Genomic DNA, 27,123 nt, shown 5'->3' with positions numbered 1-27,123 from the left:
TTCATATTTGTGCCTGGGATTGGCCCAAACCAGGTGTAGGACCTTGCACTTTGACATGTTGAACCTCACGCAGTTTGCAGTGGCCCATTTCCTAAGCCTGTCAAGGTCCCTTTGGATGGCATCCCTTCCCTCAAGTGAGTACACCACACATCTTGGTGCATGGGCAGACAAATAATAGGAAATAAACGAGCTGCTGTCCAGTGCCACTATGACCAGTTATGAAAGCCTTCTTGATTCCTTATCATATTCTTTTTCTATTTTAAAGAAAATTTTTAAAACTTAATTTAAATGGCACCAAAGGTAACAAATGTATGTCCAAAGTGAAATGGCTAGCATGACATCTCCTCTCAGCACAGTGATTATTGTTTTTCTCATGTACTTCTAAGTAAGAAGGGATTCAGCCTCTTGTATAGTGTTAGGATTTGTAGATTAAATATTTACCTAAACTACGTCTACTAGGGAAAACAAAATTATGATAAGGAACCAAGAGGTCACCAAGTCACAATGGTAAAGTGCCTGAAACTACAAGGAAATATTCTACCAATTGCCCTGCCTATACTGACTCAGGTAGAAATGATGAGATTAACAGCACATAATATTCACATGTAACTCCCTCCCTACACCAATCCCCCACAAGAAACAGGATGTTTTCCCATTGCACTACCTACTTGTGGCATGGATAGCTCAGCTATGCCACCAGCTTTAAAAAACAGAAGAGAGCTGTTAATGTTTAACAAAAAAATACCGCTTCACTAATTTGGCCTAAGCAGTAAGTAGGTGAACCAAATGTATTTTAAGATGGCAACAGATCTAACATATTTGAGTTTCAACCCTAAGAGTTTAATCAAAATTGGTGTTATTCCTGAACAGAGCTTAACATGATGCCTCTCCATAACATGCTACTTTTTTTTTCACTGACCAGTCTGCTTTCGCATTGTATTTCAAGTTGCCTATAGGTTCTGTGTTTGGATTGAATTGGTAGCAGTGATACAGTCAAAGATGAGAATTTGTATAATAATCTACTTTGCTTTAGTTCCACAGAAAATGCTCTAATAATTCTGACACCTGTCAAGAACAACTTCATCACTTTCCAACCCTTTCAGACTTCATAATTAAGTGTATGTTTAGATTTAGAAATACTTCCCCCTAAAAGTGATACAGCTATTACAGTAAGCACCTCCATGCATTCCTAACATCAGAAAATCGAAAAAAAGAAAATACTTAAAAATCTATGAAAATTAATGCAGCATATGCAAATAATTAGCCTATTTATGGCACACATTACATTTTATTCTCAAGAAAAGTTTTTTGCTTTTATTCTTGATGCATTCCAAAGCACAAAGACAGTGTATATGAACATTTCTTCCTCTATTTCCACAAGTATATTACAAATATGCATGGCATAGTACATGTCCAGATAGCAACAGAGATATTAAGAAAATAGACACTATCTAAATCCTGCAAGGAATAAGAAGGCACCACTGATTTGAGGTTGTGTCCAGACATCAGCCAGTCCATTTTACTCTTATTTCTAGCTTTCAAGTCAATATTGTTTTCTGATTAACCTATATAGACCACTTTTATTCTGGTTTTCTCACCACAAACAACACACATTCATAGTAGTATTTCATCATGGAAAGTTCATTCACAGTGTAAGTTGACAGTACAGATTCTTTCTCCACCTGAAAAAAAAGCAGCAGCTTTCAAAACACTTTCTCTACAAGAATGATGTATTTCTCTTAAGAAAGAAATTGCTAGATTTCAAGGACCATCTATACACTTTTCAAAAAACATGACAAAAGCAAATAATTTGCAACACACATTTAATTTTCCTACAAGTTATTAATATATGCCAAACTACATTTAAAGTAAGCATATATTCAAAGCAGATTGTCTTGTTTATACCAATACTCTACTCATTGCAGACTAAGAGCATCTTCTTACCTCTATATGGAATCCATATTGCAGTATAACGTTTTTTATGTCCTCGTAGCTTAATTCTATAGAAAGTTCATTTCCCAAGTTTTCAAAATGGTAAAGGAGAGGACCTAGAGTACAAAGATACAACAGAAATGCCTATCAAAAAGACAAACATGCTTTAAAAATCCAAAACACATGCTAAAGTGCAAAGAGTATTTATAGCCATACTCATGTTCAAATACAGACGAAGTAATTCTTCATGCGAATATGATTTTTATAAAGAATTTCAGAGTCAATGCAAAATGAAAATAAGATAGTTCAGCTACTTATTTAACAATGAAGGGTCATTCCCTTAAACTTTCTTCAGTTCTGCATCACTACTGCCCCTATAGAACACAAGGAAGGAGCTCTGCTTGACTTCTGTGACTAACCAGGATGGCTAGCCACCAACTGACCAGGGATTGACCAGTTTATCCTATACAAAATCATTAACTCCTGAGTTTGTCTGCCACATTCATTCACCATGGAAGACTTAAATTGTATCTTTTATTTTGAGCCAAGACATACATAAATCTTAATCCCGAAGACTCTGCTTAGAAGTGCAATACAAACCAGACAAGAGATAAGAAAAAAATGCAAAGATGTACACAAAGAACACATTGTTTTCTTAGAAAAACAGCAAAAAAAGAATGTAAGACATTACATCTGTCAAATAACAAATGTTTGATGCCACTGGGAAGACTTAATTCTCTTTAAGAATCATGTGGTGTTCGCTCTAAGTAACAAACATCTGGACATGCTCTGAACATCTGAGATAATTTCCAAGCTCTAGATATTTCTGGCTCTACAGAATCTTCAGCACAGACAAATCCATCCTAACAAATATTTCCAAGTACTAGATGCCTGTAAGTCAGGGCTAATAGGAAGAGGGGTTGGTCACACTTGCCTACATTTATCCATATTCCTCCAGGCTTTAGTATTTTCCATATAGTATCAATGTAATCAATAACGTTATGTGCTGTGTCTATAAAAAAGCAAGTTGCTATGCAGTCCCACGTATCTGCATAAAAAGAGTGAAGTATACAGAGATTAGTTTCCACATTTCTACCTCTATAAAAATTCATCATTTAAGCTCAGTATTTCTTTATACAGTCAGCATTACCCCTCAACACACAACTGAAGTTTCTTACTTCTATTTACCAGTAAATAAAATATTTCACTTTATGTTAACAACAAATGTCTGGGTTCATGTGACATATATATGTATCTGTATATATGCATGCAGACTCTAAAATACTATACATATTTATCACTTACATATTTTATAAAGTTATTCATATACAATATATGAGATCTCTCTGTATTATATACTGTAAAATTTAAATATTAAAACATTTTATATAAATTAAAGCCCAAGTGTGCTATGAACTTCATTACCATCACTGTTAAAAATACAGATTAAAAAAATGCCTTGTGATTTTGGGCCTCTAATATCTACAGCTATTCAAGTCTGTACACTAAAGTGCACCTTCACAAATCACACAGCTTTAAAACTTTTTTTTTCAGTATCTGAGTATTTCTCTAGCTGTTTTTTACTAGTTAATTTAACAAACAGTATATTTTAAAGTCTACTTTTTAAAGCACAAGCCTCTCTGATTTTCTCTAAACATGCATCCTTGAAATTGCAGTTTTATTTTTGTAAATAAAAATAAATTAAAAAGTCTTAATTTATGTGAGTATCAGATGTGCTACTCTAAGACAGACCTTTTAGGAAATTAAGCAACTATAAAGAAGGCTCCTGCAAGAAACTATCTGGAAGTTTAGCTGCAGAATAACGGGCAGGCCAATAGCTATGTAATCCTAGTGAAAAATGGGTTTGGGTCCAGCACAGACAAGAAGGTGGAAACAGAAAACAGATGTTGGAGGTAATAATCCAATACTGCATAAGCGAAAAGTACTCACTCAGCATATATTAGAATAGTAGACTACAAAGAGGAGAACTAAGTGCTACCCTTTATGAAATTCTGAATATGTAATCGGTACAGCAGGCACTAAGTAACAGTCTTCTGCTGGTTAAATTAGTACTAGGTTTGTCATAAAACATTACTTTGTAGCTGCATTGAAGACAGCACAACTGTTACCAAAAGTTATTTGTACTGACAGACATAGGTCTGTTTTTTCATGTTTATCATTCCTTGAATGTGCCTCTGCAATATTTTCTATTGTCAATCAATAAGTATGTATTTTTTCTAATAATTTAAAATTTACTACTAGGGAAACGGTTTGCTTTGTTTTCAAAATAGGAAATAAATCAACAAAAAAAAAATTTTCTTTTTTCACACTAAATTTTTCTAATACCACTTTTCTATATCATGTAAATCTTTCCATAACACTACTATGCTGTCTTTTTGTGAAGAAGACTACTGCAATTAAGATCTTTAGGCAAGCAGGTATCCGTATTTTTTTTATAACTACAAAAAACGTTTTGAATGAGAACAACTCTCTACAGTTAGTACTTTTTGTTTAATGCTTGTAGATAGAATACCCTTCCTACCCATAATTAACTGTTCCCTAACACATACTCTTGAGATACGGTTACACAGATAGCCCAAAAGTTTGTGTTTACTCACTGCACTCAGAATATATTTCTTGAAAATCTCCTGCTGTCATAGAGAAGTTTGAACCGGAAGGAAGACTGTGAGGATCAACATCAGGGAAATAAATTGGACGTATTTGATCTGCAGATTTTCTGTTATTGCTAAACTGATGAATCCAGGGATAAAGCTTACATGAGTTAATTTTAGAGCATCTGCAAAATAGGGAAATCAGCAGAAATTCAGTTTTGGCTAATTGCTTGTCTATTATCTAGAGATTTTCACTGGATTTTTTTATAAGTTCTTACAAAAGCCTTTTTTAAAGTTTTTTTAAAGGATTTTTAACTAGTTCTTAAAAGCTTAAATTGTCAATCTATGGCCCAAAAAACCCAAAACCAAACCCACCACTCTTACTCAGACACACAAATTATCAGCAAACAAAAGCCTGTCATTTAGGTTTTTTCCACACATATTTTACCATTTCCCCTGAATTTTTTCACCACTGAAAAGAAAATTATCAAGATTCTTTTATAAGATTAATGAAATTTATGATTTATTATAGACAGTGACGCTAAGCCTTTCTGGAGCGTTTTTTTTCCCTATGGAAACAACCAACCAACCAAAACAAAACACCACAAAGATAGTAAGTAACATTGGTTCCATTAATTTTATTGGAAGTATCTGTTCTCATTCTAGACTTTTTTCTGTCTTTTCTGAACTGTATTCATAGGGATTTTGAAGCATAGCAAAACAAAAGCATTTTTCAGATGCTAACTGAAAGGATGCTGTTAGTAAATACGTAACATTTTGCAAAGTGTAGTAGTGTTGCAATTATGCTAACTTTTCTTTGTAAAATAAAATTTTTGGATTGATATGATCAACTAATTCAACTCCTATGTTAAAAAGTGTTCATGCATAGCATTAAAATACTAAAAGTAGCTTCTCCCACAGTCCACTAAAATCAGTTTGTAATTTAAAAATTAAGCTATTTTATTTTCGAGAGAACAGAGAATACATCTGCCCCGTAAGACACAAACAGTTCATAAATTACAGGCAGTCTGAGAGTTATACAAAGTGCATTCTTTTGGTTGGTAGATAGTAAACATCTGTGGTAGTGGTGGTCTTTGAACTAACATCTTTTACCTTCTTCATGTCATAGGTATATTTAATTTTATCAGCAAAACAAAAAATACGAAACCAAACCCAACTTGTATGTGAGCAGCACTACAGTGTGCTCACCAACTGTCTCCATACATCATGAATAAACAAATCACATATATGCAGTCAGGCAAAGGCAAAAAAAAATAGCAGGGAAAAAGCCCTGGTAACATGGGCATCATTTTCTTAGCAAATCAACCAAAACTCAGCTGTAAGAACAATGAAACAATCCCACCTTGTTGGCCAACAAAAGCTGAGTGCTAACCTTCCCAGCATTTTACTGATGTTCCCAGTCAATTTGTACTGTCCTCAGAATATTTTTCTTAACAATGAAAATATCACCAAAGGCAATGAAAAAACCCAACCCCACCCAACAAACCTTGAGTAGGTTCAATTTTTTTCTAAGCTATAAAGGAACACACCTCCCTGGGGTTTTTTTGCCCCAGCAAGAAGGCTATTCGTGTAATCTTTTGAACAGTTCCAAAATTAATTCCCTCTCCATACTGAAGCTTGAAAAATCTACCTTTCCAGATTCTATAATTTATACTTCAAAAAGTACTGCACTCCTGTACAATTCCTCCCCTCCTTCCAAGAAAATGTGATGCATGTTATAAAACACCTTTAATTAAATGTGGTGCATGCCACTGTTTCCCATAGGGGCATGGAATTTCCTGTTCAATATTCAGTCAAAAAGATGGTTCTAGAAAAGATGGGTAGGTTAAATCTCAATTCTTACCACTGATTTATAAATAAAATGCTTGACTTGTTTTCATTCTAAGGCATTCATGGGCAAGCACACATACAATTAAGCAGCCTTCCAAAGTGTTAAGATTTATCCAAAATTACATTCTTTGCAGAATGTAAAGATATCCAATTAAGCATGAATTCTTTGGGTATTAATTAAAGCCTTTTAAACTAACTGTACTCTGATTTGGAAAGTGATTTTATATTACTTCAACTGAACTTTCTCAAATATTTGTTAAGTCAGATTACTGCTACTGAAGGGCTGGCTGTTGGCACAAGGCTGCTGAACCTTGTGTTCTGAACCTTGTGTTCTGAACCTCCAACCGCAGAAAACAGCAAGTCAGCAACTAGCTGATCCTGGCTTCTCCACACAGATACCATCCTAGTGTTGTTTCCCCTTCTGTCAGATGTTGAAGAGGAGTAACACATGTCCTGTGGGGATCAATTGCCTGAATATTTTAGTATGCCTTCCAGAGCCAAGAAAAACGAATTACGCTTTTCACAGTTTTTGCTCTTGCAAAACATTTAAGACATGAAGTGTCTCTATACATCACCAACGATCGCTTCTGTCACATGTCATTATATCTGTAACGCACGTGAACTCTAGAAAAATGCACCAGCCATAAGAACCTTACCCACACAAGAAAAAGCACAATTTCCCATACAAGGACTGAAGCAGCCTTGGAGTCATTGTAGCTTAACTGTTCCAGGGTAACTTTATTTTCAAATCAAAGCTTCTTCAATGGAGTAATTAGTTTCTAATTAACTTCAAATGCTTATAGTGACCAAACACAGATACACCTTGACACGCTCTATATATCATGTTATGCAACTTTAACCACAGTAACAGAAGTTCACAATTTAAGAGAATTAAGTTTATGTGTAAAAGTCAGCAGATACTACTTTATTCACAGAAGACTTAAGTCACTGTACTCCATCTAGGAGCCCACCGTAGTAGTCGGCTTGACACTCAGGACAGTACTTTGTCTTCCTAGAGATAAACCAAGGTCAGAGAAAGTGTAAATATGTGCTAGCAGAATTCTCATGTGTTTATCAAATGGAAACAAAAATCAATGAAGATCACAAATAATTAACAAAATTATTAATAAAAATAATTAACAAAATTCTTCTTTCTTAACAATCTTCCTTAACTAGTACTTTGAGCTTCTATTAATCATTCCCATTTCTTCCAGTTCCAGGAAAGCAAACAGGTCCATTTTAAAAGCTAACTGGAAACAACCACTTGAGACTAAAATGAAGACCCCAAAGTCCCTAGAATCTTAATGAACATCCCAAGCCTACAGTTAGATCTTTCAGAAAGGAATGCTTGGACTTAACTGAACTGACTGAAATTCAGTCATATTAGCAGTATCTCTTTAAGGCCAAAAAGGAAACTTGCAACTGGTAACTTGCCCAGCAAACTGAAGATTACAGCAGCTGAGCAACACTCAATTTTTCTGTCTAAAATCTAACGCTATCAGTAAGTCTAATGCTTATACATTTCTTTACTAAATAGCTTACACAAATAGGAAACACCACATGAGCATTAGATGCAAAGAATGATTTCTGTCGTAAGTTCAGCATGGAGCTTCAGAATTTCACATATAGGCCAAAGATTCAATATTTAAGAAAGATGAAAATGTCAAAGATAGGTAAGGGTGAAGTTAACTTTCACATCTGAAACATTATGATAGCTGGCCAGTACTCCCAACAATGGTGAATGAATACTTTTAAGTCGCTTTGAATAATTTCAGAAGTTGCAGAGTGTTAAGAGCCAGTAAAGCAGTAGAATGTGGCCTCCTTTCATGAGCTGCAAGGCGTTAGATAAATTGAACTGAAATATGCAGTTTTACCACTAGATGAGAGTCATTTAAGAGTGATAGAAGAAAAACAATAAATAAGCCTCTAGCAAATATCTGTTTCCATTACATTGACCATTACTGTTTTAAGCAGATATGCAGCAGCCATAGTAGTGTTTTCCTCTTGTTTTTTGCAGAGTAAGCTGTAACAGATTTAAAAATCACCACAGTCCACTGTGGACAGACTACAAACAGGGCTCCAAAACACCATGATAATATAGGTTACATGAAAACAGCTTAGGTGTTTTCAGTAAAGGTGTATCACTTAAACTTGAAGAATGAACTGCCAAATTTTTTTGCTCTGAACTTGGTACCAACTCCCCCAAATCTATTTCATAATTGCCCACCTTCCCACCCTCTTTCTTAGAAGAACATTTGCATATGCAATCTTCTGTCCTCTAACAAGTTCACTATGAAAACTTCCAATGCAAGCGACAGAATAACAAACGCAGAAGTGTCATTCTAAGTTAAACCTACACAGTGAAATTTACTACAATCAAATGTGTATTTCAGTGTAACTGTAGAACTATTAACAATGTTATTTTAGCCACTAGCTTTAAGAAATAATTTAGTGTTCATCAGTGGGTGGGGTTTTTTTTGTAAAATGGAGCCTAAAATTTTAGCGTGGAATGTTAACATTTCCTTTAACAGGTTTCCTCTGTTACTAATCAAAACCATTAGGTAACATGCACATATTAACTCCTCTGCATTTGATGCCAGTGAGACAGGTGTGCATTTTACAGAAACGGATGTGAAATACATTTCAAAATCCATTCAAGATTATGCAGAAAATCTGTGGTACAATCTAGAGATTTTAAGTCTCATAATTCAAGTCATGCTTCCTGATATTATTTTAATGACTCAGATACAATGCTTTCCTCCCCCGTTTATCCCACTGATTTCTTTTTTCATTAAAACATTCTAAAAAGCAGTTGTGTGTCCTATGTTAGGACTTACAAACCTATTCTTGTAAATTCTATTTATTCATGTTTTTCTTATTTAGGATTTTGCCTGCCTAGATATACCAGTCAGCAAGTAAAACATAAACTATGTACCTGTTGAGTACAAAGTTAGAAGAAAAGAGCATAAACAGGCTCCATTCATTTCCTTGGCAAGCATAACCGAGCATAGCTATTTCCCACGCCAATCTACCTAGCCCAGCACCAGGTACCAGGATATTAACTTTGGAGAAATCCCTGCAACAGAACAAAAATAATAGTTAAGTCTTTATCTGATACCTCTTAACAAAACTTACAGAGGTCCAGTTAAACATTTTTCACGCATATACTTAGACACTATAATGTATTTTCAGTATGACTTTATACTTTTAAATTCAAACTGAGCCAGTTCTGATCTAATTAATTAAATATACAGTTAAAATAATTCACAGAAATTACTCAAAAAAATATATATAACCCTCATTCAGAATACAGAGCATAATTACAGAACAATTTTTTTTCCTCCTGGAAACTTTTACAGTCGTCAAGATAAAAATCTCTTACATGAATCAAGGAAAGAACATTAAGATATAGCACAATTTATTTGTCTGTGAGGTCTACTGATAAATATTAAATACTCTATAAATCTTCTTAGTTGCAAAGTAATAAGTAAACAAGTATTTTGACACCAGAGACACAAAACCAGAACTTCCAAAAGCTGATTGTCAGTTCAATCTCTAAGAAACTTAATAGTTGTTACCTTCTCAGCAACTATGGGTTCTATATATGCTGTCAGCTGATTTCACTGGAAATGCTGTAAGATTTCCCAAATCAAAGTACACTGCAGTTCTCTAACCATTCACTTCCCGTAACTAGGCATCAAGATTATGAGATGATATCCAGCAGTGTGTCTCTAATGATGTCTACAAAAACTTCTCCTGTCTCTCAAGTTCAACAGCTAAGGATCTCAAAATTTTCTTTCAGCCAGAAAAGGCAATATATACATATTCTAGCCATTAGATTTTCATCACAATGCATCTAGCCTTCAGTCATAAAAAAACCAACAAAAACCCAAACTGAAAGCATACTTCTAAAACCAAGTAATTCTACAGTTTCAAATCATGAACTTCATAATTTCATATACCAAAAAAACCCAAGTGAACACTCCAACTACTCTTGGTTTTGCACGTCCAAAGACAAAACATGTGTGTCATATAAATATATGCAAATAATGGAAGGAAGTGGAAATCATCACTTCCAGACATATGATGAAAGAAGGCAAAATGTGAATCCTTTGAATAGATTAAAAAATCAGGATGCCAAAAAGGGTTCGAGTTAGCATGCTGCGTAAGAATGATGATGAACGTAGAATCGGAAAAGTAGGACATTTCTGAACACTATTACCCAAAACCAAAAGAAATCATTATTTTCTAAAAGGCCACACAAACTAACAAAGCCGTTTCAGCAGTATCTTTTGTATCTTAAGCCTCCCAAATGGAAAATAAACCACTTCTCATTCCTGACTCTCACTTCCATTGCATTAGACTTCCAGATTCTTTGCTTTCTGAACAAGAGACGCAGGAAACAAGCCTTTACTACTACTTAAGAGCACCCCTGTAAAGCACTGGTTCTCTTTACTTCTCTTCTACAAGGAAAGCCAGAAGAAAGCTAGCCAGTAAGTCCTACTGGGGAGGGGAGAAAAAAAAAAGGGGGGGGAGCCATTGAATTCAGGGGAAAACTATTTGCTCAAAATGATTTTTTTTTTTTTTTTTTTAAATATAGACCCAGAAGGATGAGGTCCACACTTCCTGGGTGGAGCTAGAAAAACTTCAATCTTACATTGTTTTCTATTCCAAGTGATACACTATCATTCCATGTGTATTTCTAACCTAACCTATTTCTTAAGTTTCTTACAATTTAAGTTTTAAAATTATATATTTAGATTAACTCTACACAGATTTTTGCACTTACATGTGGACACTTCTACAAGTGGACACTTCTACAAGTGGGTTGAAAAGCCTTACACAACTTCCAAGAGTATCACACATTGCGTAGAAAAGACTCTTCTTAAACCGATTAGCAAGTAGATATGCAGGTGCCATCACATTTAGAAATCTGCACCTTTATTCATCCTAAAATAAAGCCTCTAACAATCAAGCAAGTTGATCAGAAATTGTAATTGTCTTGCATAATTTTTTATTCACGACATAATGCTTTTGTATCTCTGTCGTAATTTCTTCCAATTCTCCCCAAGAAAATAGATGATTTTAACTATTCTTTCCTTTGCACCTCTATTAAAGAGATTTTAGTCTACCTGGAAACTTGTTAGCTGTTTAATTTCTATCTATCCTTCTCATGTGAATTGCTAGGGACTGGTGCCGGTCACTGATTTTGTTTGAGCATACAGAGCACAGAGTTAGTAGGGTACATTTTTTAAGATCGATAATTAGAGAAATTAGGTACATTGCAAACAATGCAAAAAAACCCAGTATTTTTGACAGCGTCCCGCTATCAAAAACAGCCCAAACCAGTACAAATATCTTTATGCTTTTCTAGGCGTAAAAAGAATCATTAGTGACAAATTGCTGGTGAATTAAAAAAAAAAAAAGCTACAACTAGTGGCAGTGGGAGCATTCCAGTGCAGTATATTATGCTAATTTCTGAATAATTAGAACAGATAAAAATGTGTAATTGCACAGAAACTACATTTTTAATGGCTACAGTCACAAGGTAATTTAGGAGGCTAGAAAAACCTGCTTTCCTTTGGTGGGTATGCAATTGCAGCAAGAGCAAAGACAATAAAAAAACCCCAACTCCTGAACTGTGGTAACTTGTAATAACCCAAAGTCTATCCAGTGAAACCAGCCTTCAACTAGCCAGTAGTATGACACATATCTAGCATTGATTAGGACATAATTAGGTACCCACAAGCGTGCATTAAAAAAATGTGGAGCAACAGGGAAGAAATATGGGCCTTCTAATGTGACAGGTGTGGGGAGCAGAGAAGGAGGGCTGTGTGGTAGTTTGGCTCAACTATTGGAACTGCATCAGTCTCCTAAAAAGATAGTGAAGAAGCATGAGAAATAACTAAAATTTGTCATGCCATTATTACCCTACATTTTGTAGTGTGATAGATTTTTCAGCTTTTAGGAATTTATTTGCCATTAATGAAGATTTTAACTAGTGTACTATTTTAATGGAATAAATATACATGATAAAAATAGAGGGTTCTTATTTTTATGGCTCTTTAGTTTAACAAAAAAATGATGGTGCCAAAGTGGTAAAACTCCAGCACATCACAAGAAAAATTAGTGTGTGATCAAACAAAAACCTAATTTTCATAAACTGAGCACTGCAATTCAATGTCACCTAATAAGAGGAAGTGGTAAGAAATATACAGCCCACACAGAAGAGAGGCATAAAATCAGACTGTGGGACTCCTCCTTTCCCAATATCTTACTTCTGTAATGCTTGTGCATTTAGATAGTAAACAGGTCCAATTCTCAGTCTAGTATTTTTCATTATTTCACTTTCACCATATTTAAAAAAATAAAATCTCTGAAAAAAGACTATTTTGACTACTTCTCAAATAAAGGGAGTTAAAAAGCACAATTATTTGAAGAACTATTCTCCAAATTCAGCAACTGAGGTTGACATGCTTCATGTCAAGCCCTGCAAAGCATTCAGTGGACTGCAGCAATACTGAAGTTACAACTTGCACTTAAATCCAATGTTTCAAGCAAAGTTTAAAGACAATTTTTGATTACTTTAAAACTCCTGCAAGATGTTTCTTTACACATAAGGTAAATAAAATTGTATAGAGATTTTATGACAACTATAAACACGACCAAGTACATGCATGAAGTATAGCCCAGTTCAGGCTTAGGATTAATAAACTATGTTCTTCACATAAGAAGGAAAATAAGCTCTGGTGACTTCTTTTGGGCTATCCTGCGAGAACCTTGGAAAATGCATCAGTAGATGGACAGAATGATGTATTTAAATTTTAAGTGGTTCCAAAGGCCACGTTAATGAATGAGAGTTTTGAGAAAATACCTAAGGTTACTGTTCTTGGCCATTAAATATTAATTAACTAAAAAGTTAACTATTTCTTTGATTCCTTTTGGAGAAGAGCTGATGATCACCTTTCACATCCACTTACATGTAGGGAAACAGTAGTAAGTGAAAGAAAATCAATGTGACAAAAGGGGAATTAGAAAAAAATAGTACATTGGTGTGTTTGTTTAGATTTTCAACTTAAAATGTTTCCCCATAAAAATGCTTTAATGAAACATCCCATCAAGAAACAAAAATGTATCCATGTTTTACTGTTTTCTCCTACATAAGACAGTGGTTCATTCAGATCGAAGAAATGTAAATGGTTTCATCAAAAGGCAGATAATATTATAGAGACCCCATGAGCTGGAAGACAAATGCCAACATGAATAATGCAGGAATGTACCAGTTCTTCAGGAAGACCTTATCTCATGTGACTTCATTTAAAACTGTTTTGTTGTCCTGGTAACAGATTCCGTGTTAAAGCCAATCAGAAAGAAGGAATTATTTCTGAGTCAAAATGGGAAGCAGAACAGCTTTTTGACATCTTTATTTTTAGGTGACAGTCTTGTCAGAAGACTGGACTGAAACACAAGATAATAGTGTCTACTCACAAGACCACTGTAATTCACAGCTGCTTTCAGCTGTTGCTTGTGTATCTTCTGCTTCCCAGAAGAGCAAGCATATAAAGCACTTCACCTCTTCTCCTTTGCATACTAACAGAACAAATACAGGACAATTTTGCAAAGAGCAATAACACAACACATGCATGCATGTAGTGTGACTTGTGAATAGTCTCAAAAATTCAATTTTTTTTTTAATTATTCCCATGCATGGAATTAATAACATTAACAAATAACAGTAATGAAAACCTGAATGTGCAATTCCATTGAAGCCATTAAAAAGTAAATGGCGACTTGTATGACAGTTTTAAATTTAAAGTATTTCTCAATCTTTTACAATGCAAAATACATTAAGATCTTTTCCTGGCAGAAAAGGACCTGCAGGTATGGATTGATAGCTCAATGTGAGCCTGCAGTGTGCCAGGGTAGCAAAGGCAGCCAATAGCATCCTGGCCTTTATCAGGAGCAGCACGGTCGGCACGACCAGAGATGTGATCATGCCCTTGTAACAGGTACTGGTGAAGAAACACCTTGAATACTGGGTTCAGTTTTGGGTCTCTCATTACAAGAGGGATATCGAGGTGCTGGAGTATGTCTAAAGAGCAGCACAGCTTGTCAAGGGTTGAGAGAGCAAGTCCTTTCCTATAAGGAGCAGCTGAAGCAACTAGTGTTGTTTAGTCTGAAAAAAGGAAGCTGAAGGAAGACCTTATCACCCTCTAAAACTACCTGAAAGGAGGCTGTAGTAAGATGGGCATCAGTCTCTTCTCACCAAGTAAGAAGGGACAGGACAAGAGAAAAAGACCTCAAGATGCACTAAGGCAGGTTTAGGTTGGGTATTAGGAAAAATATCTTCACTGAAAGGACTGTCAATCACTGCCCAATAGTGCACTTCCTTGGGCAGAATAGGCTGCCCAAGGAAGTAGGTAAGTGACCACCTCTCGAGGTACTTAAAAGTTGTACAGACATGGCACCTGGGGACATGTTTTAGTGGTGTTAGGTTAATGGTTGGACTCGATGATCTTAAATACCAATCTTCCAATCAAAATGATTCTATTACTCTACGATTCTAGACAAACATCACCCAGTGTTAAAAATACACTTTTTCTGTAGCACTTTGATTTCATCATCACAGGAAACTTCAGTACTCTGTCCTAGAAAAGGGAACTCTAAAGAAATGCAAAGCTACACTGAGGTTCTGTCCACAAGCTGTTTTTTCACATTATCACCCAAAGCTAGAACTCTCTGTAGGAAAAGGACTCTGCATGCATTATACAAACCAGCCAGAATAGCTTAACTATGGTCAGCTCAGTTATCCACACCTTCAAACTTAAACAACCACCCCCTTCCAACATTCTAATAAATGAACCAGACTGACCACCCAGGCTGCCCTGCCAGGGAAGTTCTCACATAAGAGTGAAGTGGAATTGCCAGTTAGGCCTTATAATATAAAGAAAGAGAACAGGCGCTTCCAAATGACTCTGCTTCTCTCCTCAAAGAGGTAAGTATACCTGGAGAGCCTCTGGTCACTATGTAAAAGAGCAAGCAGATTACACTATGTAACAGCAAGTGAACAGAGAAAATTTACATAAAAGCTAGAACAGATCCATAATGATCATTAATATTAAACTTTTAAATAGGTATGTACATAATACACATTTTAAAAAGAAAAATTTCATTTGACAAACTACAAATTGTAATAGGGATGTTTGATCTCTACAGTGATGTTTTGAGATTTCAATAAAGGCAAAAACCCCCAAAATGGTATTTCAGAACCATCACAGCAGGGAGAGAAGCACTACCACGTTAGGTGTGTTTGAAAACAGTGAACAGAATTCCTGGTAAAGAAGCCACAGCCATGAACTTGCGATTCACCAGATATGCTACCACATGTTGAGTCCTAATACAAAATGGAGGTTCTAAAACAGATTCTTGATGCTAAGTGTAAAAGTCAAGACTTCCAATTAAAGTCATGTATCTGTTAAGGTAAGTTACATCCCCCACAATGGAAATGCTTTAAAAACTAGCATACAAAGAAGAAGGTGAGCTGCTACCACAAACATTTAAAAGATGACTTTCAAAACTATGACTTTTCCTGCATACAAGAGGTACATGTAGCATTTAATGCATTTTTGAATTGTGTAAGGCACTATTAACACTAAAAAAACAATTGCACAAAGTTTACCTTCAGATAAAACATCTTTAGTGTTACACCCACCTTGAGGTAAGTTAGCACAAGGCAAAAGACAAAGCAACCATGTCCACACCACGTTCTGCCACTAACAGTCTTTACTAATGAAAATGAAAAGATACCTAGTGGAAGGTATTTTCAAAGTGGTACAAATGCATTATTAGCAATTAGTGAGAAGAAAACTCACATTAACACCTAGCTATATCAAACCTAAGTTCGGACCTGCACATTTGTGAGTACACAAAATTCACAAATTTTCCCACACAGAATTCTTATAGTAGTAGTATCTTCAGGCGTTCTACCAGTACACTTGTATTACCCCATACGCTGATGACTATTTCAGCGATGTTAACAAACTGACACAGTTACAAAGCTACCCTCATATATGCACCAAAGCTTTATTCAGATTTGCCTTGTAACATCTGTCTGAAACCAAGGCTAGAATTAATTCCTTTCAGGGTAAATTCTTAGTGCAATAAAACCGTGCTAGAGGTTAAGAGTCTTATTTCCTCTTTACACCACAAAGGGCAATATTCATACTTTCTGTGGTCACAGGGATTCTTCCTTTTATGTGCCACTTGCACATCAAGAACCTGCTAAACTGCAAAATTTGCTTCACTGAGTGCAGCACTGAGTGCAATTCCTCTTACTTGAAAAGTTAACTGCTAAACCCATTACATCAAGCTGCAGGAAAAAAATATTGTTTTGTGATGTTTATGATTATGCTTTTTTCCCAACATCTTGTATTAGAAAAAAAAAAAATCTAGAGTAAAAAACCAAATTCCACTGCTTTCACAGTAACTTAGGTGTTTTTAAATCAAATCTTTTCATTAGTTTATAAAAACTTCAGATTAATGCGACAATGTGTGCCCACTTTAAAAAAAAAAAGTACTTAAAACACTATTACCATCTTTCTTTTGGAAAGTTCTTTACAATTTCACTAATAATTGGCTGGTAGCAGGAATCTCTCTCAGGCTTTCCCTCTTCACTCCAGTCTCTCACAAATTGTTTCAAAGTGGATTTTAGTTTATCCATGTCAAATGTTGAAGCTGGTGTAATCTTTCCACTTCCCTGATTAGAAAGGGGAAAAAAAAAAAGATAAGTTAGTGAAAAATGTACCAAGTATCTTTAGTCTTAAAAAAAAAGGCAAATCATAAACAGACAAAAGCCATGCTATATGGTCTGCTGGGACTTTTGGCTAATAAAGCACTTGGGCTCTCACTCCTGGGACCAGGGCTCAGAATCCACACAAACCAAGTTTGCACACGAGACCAGACTCCACATCAAAACAAAACAAACACAACCAAAACCCAAAACCAAACTGCAAAACCCAAAACCAAACCGCAAAACCCAAAACAAACCAACCAACCAAACCAAACAAAAACCAAAACAAAACACAGCAGTATGGCATAGCAGAGCACAACTGGTAGTCCTCATTCAGGGTAGCTAGTATAGAGGCTGAACTGCACACCCTGGGAAAAGGATCACTTTAAGCACTAATGAGGCAACACTGAGAAGCTCATATGAAAGCTGCCCCAAAAAGGACTTTACTTTCATCTCTGACAGTATTTTAAGTCTGAGTGCAAATTTGTTTCATAGAGATGTCACACTGAAAGAGCAGGTCAGTAGTGAAAATGTTTTTACAGATAAGAACATTAAAAACACTTGGCCTATCTGAAATCGTAACTGATTTGGAGAATGATGCAACATGTAAACACCTACAGTATGACAGAAAATACCACTTACACTCCAAATCATTAACTGAAAAAAAAAAAAAAAGCTTTAAATTGTAACCAGCCTAGAGACAGAATTCCAGAGGGGAAAAGTCTTTTTTACTGTAATTGATAACTATTCCTTTCCAGCTTCTCGTTAGTTTTCTTAACTGTAACTACAAGGACTAACAACGAATAGTTTTTATTAAACATGAGCTCTACAAGATATGAAAGGCAAGACAGAGAAAACATAAGCAAACAAGAAGTCATAAAGGAGAAAAACAAAGGCAAAAGGGAAGAAAGTTGAAGCCCTGAAGTATGAAAAACAAATGTAGAAAATCCTAAAGTGTACAGAATTTAATCTTGGCGTATGAAAAAGTCCATTTTAACATACGTCTTCTCCATATTCTTTATTTTCAAACATATGAACACAGTCATTCACAATGGTCTGCAGGATCTCTTGATTATGATCAATGCACTTCCGAATCTTGTCAAGGTGAGGAAGGAATTGTGGAAGAAGACTCTGTTGCTTAGCTGGGAGAGATTTAAACTGCCTCTCTGTTCTGTTCACTCGTTCATGCATGTTCGTTCTAAAAAGCAGAAAGTTTAAAGACTTTAGATATTTAGAAGCAAAACACACACTGGTAATAAATAATTCAATCTAAGTGGCTCCAACTACAATTATTCTTTTCTTTAGGTACAGAAAGTGATCAGTTTGTAATTCTTTACTTAAGAATAAGCTACAAATAATTTTTGGGGTAAAATGTTTTAAGCTCTAGTTCTATATCACCATGCTTTTTAACATGTTGCCATTTACGAGGATCACTGTGGGTGTCTTTTCTTGCAGTTTCCTCATCAGCCTCTCCTTTCCAGCGTAAGTTGATTACTGCCTTAATATGTGGACCTACAACATTTAATAAACAACCAGCCCCTAAACTCATTAAAATCCAGCCAGATTGTTTCACAATGAATAGCTGAATGCTGTAGTACACTCTGGCTACAGAAATTATGAGATGTGAACTGGGAAGAGGGATTCTTAAATTCAGTTGTTTCTGAAAGAACCATAGAAGTCACAGCTGGACCACATCAGCATCCTGGCATTCACACTGAGATACTAAGCTACCTTCTTTTATCAGCATACTCCCCTCACATGCAACTACTGTTAATTTGATCATGTAACAGATCTAAACCAAAAATAAGTTTCCACTTCCCCAAAATAAAAGTGCCACAAAAAAGGTAAATCTGCCACTATAAGAAAAGAAGTCTGGGTTTCTTCCTTTCCTGTCTTCCTTCTTACCCAGAAAGGTTCTGGCCTCACCTCATTCTAGCACTCACCCGGCCTTACATAACTTGTTTAACTCGCTAAACTCTGAAGAGACCTGAATAGATTTTCCTAAACTTTCTTTGTCACTTTAGGAAGCTGACTGAGCACAGGCATAAGAGGTGTTTAAAACATGCATATGCGTTGCTACAGAACATGGTGTACCACCAGACTTTGTAGTTAGATAATGGTTGGACTAGATCTTAAAGACCTTTTCCAGGTGAAACAATTCTATGATTCCTTTGAGGCAGAGAAAGTTTAATTCAGTTTCTGAGATGAAGAGTTGAATCATGTCCTTTTGTTAGGTATTTAATGAAACTTAAGAATTCAAATGTCAAAGCTTAACGTGAGGTTGAGAGAGATGTTCCCAGTTTCTAAGGCCTGAGGATATGATTACATTGCTGATGTAAGTAAACTACTGTTGGTTGTTGTGCTAGTACTAACATAAAGTCTTTGGCATGGCCAAACTGAATTAGAGAATTCAGTTGCTGAATATAGATGGCATTGTAGAGTAGATGACACTTTGATGTCTCCTCCATTCACGATTTCAGTCCAGAAGAGACATTGAAGTGTCAACTACACCAACCTCATGCTCACATAGTAGTCCTGGAAAACAAACAAAAACCCCAAACCACCCTAAAATATAAAACCAGCAAGCAGACTAAAATGTCTGAGTATCACCTACTCCTTTCAAGAACTTCACTACCATGGAAAAATTGTGCATGTATTATACTGAAAAAAGGGTCCAGCCCATAACGATAAACATCGTGTGGGTTTATCAACTGAAGTACAGAAATATGTAGCATACCTACATCCCATATCTGCTTCCCAAACCCAAAATAACAGCAGACAGTTTACTAATACACTGCAGAGGACTGGACTTTTTCCAGCCACTCCCTTCCACCCAGCAATTTTGAGTTTCATCTCGACTTCTATTCAACAGATTCAGATACAAAGTAGGGTGGCCGCCTCCCTTTATCTCATTTCTGTAGAACCATGAACCCTTCTTCTGCCTCAACAAATGTCTAGCTCCATTGTTGTGCAAATTAACACGTCTTTCAAATTTTTCCCTAGTAACCGAAACACACTTTTCATTTCTTTGACAGCAAAAGCTACTATTGCTTTGAGTACTTCAAGTATCTGGGCGTATTTTATCGTATAAAAGGAGACCTTTGACATCCTTTCCAGGTGCGTTGAACTTTGAGACTTCCCCCTCTTTTATGCCTCCTAGCTAACAACTACATTGAGGGCACTTTGTGCATCGGCAGAAAGTAAATGGGTGCAGAGATCCTTTCCCGACTCAGTGTTCTGCACCCCGCTACAGCTACAGCGCTCACCACGGAGTACAGACCGGGGGAGGCGGCGACACGGCACGCACAGAAGAGCGAGGAGCTCTGGGAGCCAGGCGCCCGGAACGCGGTGGGGCAGCCCGCATGGACAGCGGGTTCCTGACCCCTGCGGAGGCAGGTCGGTTAGAAGAGGACGCAGCAGAAGGCTGGTGACCCTCGCAGGGCCCCCCACGCAAGGCGGCAGGTCCCGCTTACCCGTAGTATCGGAAGGCGTTGATGATCCTCCGGAAGTGCTCCCGCTCCAGACGTTCCTCCTCCTCCACCGTCGCTGCCCTGGCAGCCGCTGCCAACGCCCTCGGCTCTTGAGGCTGCCGCCTCCGCCGCTCGTCGCTCATTGAAGCCGCCTGCTCCACGTCGGGATCGCCACTCCCGCCGCCGGCGCTCTCTCCTGGCCACAGCATCTGCTCCCGCTCCTCCTCGTGACCCTGCCGCAATCCCTTGCGCATCGCTTTGGCCGGCGGATCCCTCTCACCCGGGGGCCCTGGCGGCGGCGGCTGTGCTTTACGGGACACGGCGCACGTGGCCGACATCGCCGCAACTGTCTCTCTGGCGCGCACGCTCCTTCCTCACTTCCGGCGCGGGGAAGAGGGAGGTGGCCTGACGCGCTCCATCCTGCCCGTGCAGGCAGGGAGTATCGCGAGATGAAGGGCGGCCGCAAGGGCGTGCGCGCTGCTGGCTAGGCTGGAGGGGGAGGGTTGGCCGAGATCTGCGGCAGTAAGAACTGAATCAATAGGCTATCACCCTCGGCGTAACGAGCAGGCATCCTCTCATTTTTCGTGATCAGGGCTGTGGCAAAGTAAACCCATGACACGGAGGTATATACCTGTATATATACACCTGTGTATACATATTCTGTAACACGGAGGGAGAAAAACCTCGCTGTGGAACACTGCGAGTCCCTGCTAGCCAAAAAGGTAGAGGTTGTGTGTAGCTCCTCTGGAGTCTTCGCACAAAGTTCAGCAGCCAAAACACCGCTCCAGCTCCGCAGGTAACAAACTCTGCCTGCTTGGCTACCCTTGCTTGTGATAAGGTCAACATACAACCCAATGCAGCAGCCAGCCATGAGCAGCGAGGTAGCTCTGCTGAGATAGGCGCCACAAAGGAAGAGCTGTGCCACAACAAAGCCGGATCATGCTTCCTGGAAACTAGAGTGAGGACCAGAGAAGGGAAAGCAAGAAGGCAAACGAAGCAATGTCGAGTAATGCGTGAGTAGATTTCACTCCACAATAACACACTTCCGCACATCCTCCTTGTCAAGGCTGGGCGGACCACTAGAAGGAACACACGCATCCACCACCACTAACGCTCTGCGGCAGGCACTGGGGAAGTCCTGGACTGGATTTAGTGGCAGATTGGAACCGGATGCAGGAGCTAGATTCCAAAACTGCATTCAAGAATGCATGGACTGGGATCAAAGTCAGAAGAAGGGCCAGAGAATACTCCTTAGATGCCAGCCTCTGATGAAAAGAACTTAACCTTTGTGATCTGTCAGCTTTATCCTTAAGATGATGTACATGGGATGGAATCCCTTATTGGTCAGTTTAGCATCACCTGTCCTGTCTGCTGCTCCCTCCAGCTACCACCTCTATGGCATCCTACTTGCAGTATGCAAGATTTACCAGTGACCTTGGTCTCCACAGGAGCAAGTATATGCAAGAGCCTTTCTGCATAGCAATTCATGGTATTAACTTAGAAACACTAAGTGTTAGCACTTCTAGAAGCAGACACCGTCTGCAAAAATATGCTGTTAATTTCATGAAGTGCAGTCATTTAGAAGGGACTTACCTGTAAATTAAAATCAGTTCCTTGCTCATCAGCAGAGGCAACCCTGATTCCCTGTCTTCCTGCTCTTCTGGAGGCAGGTATGTGTGTGTGTGTGCACACACAGAGTGGGAGGGGGAGAGAGAGAAAAACCAGGAGTGAAGCTAAGCTGGGGAGAGGGTGGGGAGAGAGGTGCTTGAAGATTTATTTTTCGTTATCCTATTTGATTTGCAATAAGTTATTCCCCCAAGTCTGCTCTGTTATGCCTGTGACAGTAATTGCTGAGTGATCTCCCTGTCCTTATCCTGAACCCTTGAGATTTTTGTCATATTTTCTTCCCTCCACCTGTCCAGTTGACAAGGGGGAGTACTAAGAGTGGCTTGGTGGATAGCCAAGGTCAGCTCACCACAACCGTTCCTGTATTAGCTAATATCCCAGAATTGCTCCACTTCCAAAGGGAAATAGAAACAACATTACAGTTTACAATCAGTCTGTCACTGTATTTTAGCAAATTCAACATAAAGTATTACTGCAAAAGAATAACACATAATAGTATTTGGAAGCACTTTGTCTTTACATCTTTACAGAGCTCTAGTCTAAGTCCTTTGGCTTAAACAGGTTTAGGCCTTTTAATACTGTAGTAATGAGCAATGAGGAAGTATATGAGGAAAGCTTGATGGAGCTGGGTCTCTTTAGCTTGGAGAAGAGACTGAAAGGTGACTTCATTAATGTTTATATATATATGTATGAATGGTGAGTGTCTAGAGGATGGAGCCAGGCTCTTCTCAGTGATGTCCAATGACAGGAAAAAGATGGGAGCACAGGGGGTTCCAAGTAAACATAAGGAAGAACTTTTTCACTGAGGGTGACAGAACACTAGAACAGGCTGCTCAGAGAGGTTATGCAGTCTCCTTCTCTTGAGACACTCTAAACCCACCTGGATGCATTCCTGTGTGACCTACTCTAGGTGATCCTACTCTGGCACTTAGGTTGGACTTGATCTTTCAAGGTCCCTTCCAACCTCTAACATTATGTGATCAGTTTAGCTAACACATAGTAAGCACTTTGCTTTCCCATAGTAAGTACTTTCCATCCTTTGATTTTCATGTCTGTACTTCAGTTTTATTCAGGCTGATAAACATGTAAGATATTGTATAGAAAATGCTCAAAGTTAGTACATTAGTTATTCAGTAACTAAATAAGATTAAAATTCCCAGTTTCTAAGTTTATCTAAGCCTAGGTACACAAATCCTATAATGAAGTTTTAACATACATCTAGCATACTCACTTTCTGAATGCTTCATTACTATAGTTTCAGCCTGCGCTATGAATATTCTTTCCTTCCTCCTCCCTGAAGCATACATTGATCATCTAGTAGTCTGTGCCATCCTGATTCTCAATCTCAGCACCATACATGTACTTCATCTTGTAAAGTGATGCATTTGCATCCTCTCCAACATCTTACTCGCTTACCTTTTCCAAACCTGATTTATCTATTTTTTTAAATTATTTTTTAAAATATACGTCGTGAACGGTTCCATACAGTACACCATATACAAACTACTTGACACCCACCACAGAGGTATTTAGCAAGTCTAAGTAAGCTCAGTTATGACGTATTCAGTACCAAGTTCACTTACAGAATAAGCGATGTAACAGCTTATACAGTCTTACACTTGATTTTGTCAAGGCATATAGCTAGTTCCTCCAACCATGTTTATCAGTGATTAGAAGCTCATAAAAATATTAGATGTAATAACTGTCACTCCTATATTAACACTTCAAATTGCATTTGTGTTTGAACAGGATTATTAATCCAACAGACCTGCATTTGTTCATAATCTTTAAAATGTACACATTCAGTCAGATTTAAAGATCAATGAAAGCATGACTGGTTAAAGGAACTGCACTGTTGGTACTATTCAGGAACATCTGAGTCTCAGTCAATAGCTGCTACACATCCACTTGTGTTGTATGTACACGCTGCACCTGCTCAGTTGGTCATCTTACTAGGTCTTGGGGTTTTCAGATGGTATCAGATAGAACACAGGATTCCTAAATTATCATTCTGCAACCTGCTGATCTAAAAACAAAAAGGGGGGGAAGGGAAGGAAGGGGGGGGGGAGAGGAAGGAAGGGGGGGGGGAGAGGAAGGAAGGGGGGGGGGAGAGGAAGGAAGGGGGGGGGGAGAGGAAGGAAGGGGGGGGGGAGAGGAAGGAAGGGGGGGGGGAGAGGAAGGAAGGGGGGGGGGAGAGGAAGGAAGGGGGGGGGGAGAGGAAGGAAGGGGGGGGGGAGAGGAAGGAAGGGGGGGGAGAGGAAGGAAGGGGAGGGGGAGAGGAAGGAAGGGGGGGGGAGAGGAAGGAAGGGGGGGGGAGAGGAAGGAAGGGGGGGGGGAGAGGAAGGAAGGGGGGGGGGAGAGGAAGGAAGGGGGGGGGAGAGGAAGGAAGGGGGGGGGGAGAGGAAGGAAGGGGGGGGGAGAGGAAGGAAGGGGGGGGGAGAGGAAGGAAGGGGGGGGGAGAGGAAGGAGGGGGGGGGGAGAGGAAGGAAGGGGGGGGGGAGAGGAATGAAGGGGGGGGGGAGGAAGGAAGGGGGGGGGGAGGAAGGAAGGGGGGGGGAGAGGAAGGAAGGGGGGGGGAGAGGAAGGAAGGGGGGGGGGAGAGGAAGGAAGGGGGGGGGAGAGGAAGGAAGGGGGGGGGGAGAGGAAGGAAGGGGGGGGGGAGAGGAAGGAAGGGGGGGGGAGAGGAAGGAGGGGGGGGGAGAGGAAGGAGGGGGGGGAGAGGAAGGAGGGGGGGGAGAGGAAGGGGGGGGGGGAGAGGAAGGAAGGGGGGGGGGAGAGGAAGGAAGGGGGGGGGAGAGGAAGGAAGGGGGGGGGGGAAGGAAGGAAGGGGGGGGGAAAAGGAAGGAAGGGGGGGGAAAAGGAAGGAAGGGGGGGGAAAAGGAAGGAAGGGGGGGGAAAAGGAAGGAAGGGGGGGGAAAAGGAAGGAAGGGGGGGGAAAAGGAAGGAAGGGGGGGGAAAAGGAAGGAAGGGGGGGGAAAAGGAAGGAAGGGGGGGGAAAAGGAAGGAAGGGGGGGGAAAAGGAAGGAAGGGGGGGGAAAAGGAAGGAAGGGGGGGAAAAGGAAGGAAGGGGGGGGAAAAGGAAGGAAGGGGGGGGAAAAGGAAGGAAGGGGGGGGAAAAGGAAGGAAGGGGGGGGAAAAGGAAGGAAGGGGGGGGAAAAGGAAGGAAGGGGGGGAAAAGGAAGGAAGGGGGGGGAAAAGGAAGGAAGGGGGGGAAAAGGAAGGAAGGGGGGGGAAAAGGAAGGAAGGGGGGGGAAAAGGAAGGAAGGGGGGGAAAAGGAAGGAAGGGGGGGGAAAAGGAAGGAAGGGGGGGGAAAAGGAAGGAAGGGGGGGGAAAAGGAAGGAAGGGGGGGGAAAAGGAAGGAAGGGGGGGGAAAAGGAAGGAAGGGGGGGGAAAAGGAAGGAAGGGGGGGGAAAAGGAAGGAAGGGGGGGGAAAAAGGAAGGAAGGGGGGGGAAAAGGAAGGAAGGGGGGGGAAAAGGAAGGAAGGGGGGGGAAAAGGAAGGAAGGGGGGGGAAAGGAAGGAAGGGGGGGGAAAAGGAAGGAAGGGGGGGGAAAAGGAAGGAAGGGGGGGGAAAAGGAAGGAAGGGGGGGGAAAAGGAAGGAAGGGGGGGGAAAAGGAAGGAAGGGGGGGGAAAAGGAAGGAAGGGGGGGGAAAAGGAAGGAAGGGGGGGGAAAAGGAAGGAAGGGGGGGGAAAAGGAAGGAAGGGGGGGGAAAAGGAAGGAAGGGGGGGGAAAAGGAAGGAAGGGGGGGGAAAAGGAAGGAAGGGGGGGGAAAAGGAAGGAAGGGGGGGGAAAAGGAAGGAAGGGGGGGGAAAAGGAAGGAAGGGGGGGGAAAAGGAAGGAAGGGGGGGGAAAAGGAAGGAAGGGGGGGGAAAAGGAAGGAAGGGGGGGGAAAAGGAAGGAAGGGGGGGGAAAAGGAAGGAAGGGGGGGGAAAAGGAAGGAAGGGGGGGGAAAAGGAAGGAAGGGGGGGGAAAAGGAAGGAAGGGGGGGGAAAAGGAAGGAAGGGGGGGGAAAAGGAAGGAAGGGGGGGAAAAGGAAGGAAGGGGGGGGAAAAGGAAGGAAGGGGGGGGAAAAGGAAGGAAGGGGGGGGAAAAGGAAGGAAGGGGGGGGAAAAGGAAGGAAGGGGGGGGAAAAGGAAGGAAGGGGGGGGAAAAGGAAGGAAGGGGGGGGAAAAGGAAGGAAGGGGGGGGAAAAGGAAGGAAGGGGGGGGAAAAGGAAGGAAGGGGGGGGAAAAGGAAGGAAGGGGGGGGAAAAGGAAGGAAGGGGGGGGAAAAGGAAGGAAGGGGGGGGAAAAGGAAGGAAGGGGGGGGAAAAGGAAGGAAGGGGGGGGAAAAGGAAGGAAGGGGGGGGAAAAGGAAGGAAGGGGGGGGAAAAGGAAGGAAGGGGGGGGAAAAGGAAGGAAGGGGGGGGAAAAGGAAGGAAGGGGGGGGAAAAGGAAGGAAGGGGGGGGAAAAGCAAGGAAGGGGGGGGAAAAGCAAGGAAGGGGGGGGAAAAGCAAGGAAGGGGGGGGAAAAGCAAGGAAGGGGGGGGAAAAGCAAGGAAGGGGGGGGAAAAGCAAGAAGGGGGGGGAAAAGCAAGGAAGGGGGGGGAAAAGCAAGGAAGGGGGGGGAAAAGCAAGGAAGGGGGGGGAAAAGCAAGGAAGGGGGGGGAAAAGCAAGGAAGGGGGGGGAAAAGGAAGGAAGGGGGGGGAAAAGGAAGGAAGGGGGGGGAAAAGGAAGGAAGGGGGGGGAAAAGGAAGGAAGGGGGGGGAAAAGGAAGGAAGGGGGGGGAAAAGGAAGGAAGGGGGGGGAAAAGGAAGGAAGGGGGGGAAAAGGAAGGAAGGGGGGGAAAAGGAAGGAAGGGG

At 40.2% G+C, this 27,123-nt stretch overlaps 1 protein-coding gene across 1 annotated transcript; it reads right to left on the bottom strand.

Annotated features, from left to right (window-relative positions):
* Nucleotides 1-1,580: 1,580 nt before the first annotated feature.
* CARNMT1 (carnosine N-methyltransferase 1) lies at nucleotides 1,581-20,992 on the bottom strand. The gene is made up of 8 exons (XM_054397368.1): nucleotides 20,658-20,992; nucleotides 18,187-18,382; nucleotides 16,988-17,151; nucleotides 9,331-9,471; nucleotides 4,551-4,729; nucleotides 2,867-2,980; nucleotides 1,945-2,048; nucleotides 1,581-1,682 (listed from the first exon to the last, which is right to left on the bottom strand). Exons 1-8 carry the CDS (start codon nucleotides 20,990-20,992, stop codon nucleotides 1,581-1,583), a joined length of 1,335 nt encoding a protein of 444 aa, XP_054253343.1.
* Nucleotides 20,993-27,123: the final 6,131 nt, after the last annotated feature.

Source organism: Indicator indicator, chromosome Z (genome assembly GCF_027791375.1).
Source record: "Indicator indicator isolate 239-I01 chromosome Z, UM_Iind_1.1, whole genome shotgun sequence".
Taxonomy (NCBI): Eukaryota; Metazoa; Chordata; class Aves; order Piciformes; family Indicatoridae; genus Indicator; species Indicator indicator.
The sequence above is the reverse complement of the archived record's forward strand: the minus strand, read 5'-3'. Positions and strand labels throughout refer to the sequence as shown.

What these genes read in the sequence shown, in the direction of transcription:
- CARNMT1 (XM_054397368.1), bottom strand. Translation starts at nt 20,992, where the DNA reads ATGTCGGCCACGTGCGCCGTGTCCCGTAAAGCACAGCCGCCGCCGCCA. An exon ending in AACTTTCCAAAAGAAAGATG is followed by an intron (nt 9,472 to 16,987) that starts GTAATAGTGTTT and finishes GTTCTGTTGCAG; the next exon opens with GGATTTCTCCAAAGTTAATA. An exon ending in TCTAACTTTGTACTCAACAG is followed by an intron (nt 4,730 to 9,330) that starts GTACATAGTTTA and finishes CCTATTTTGCAG; the next exon opens with ATGCTCTAAAATTAACTCAT.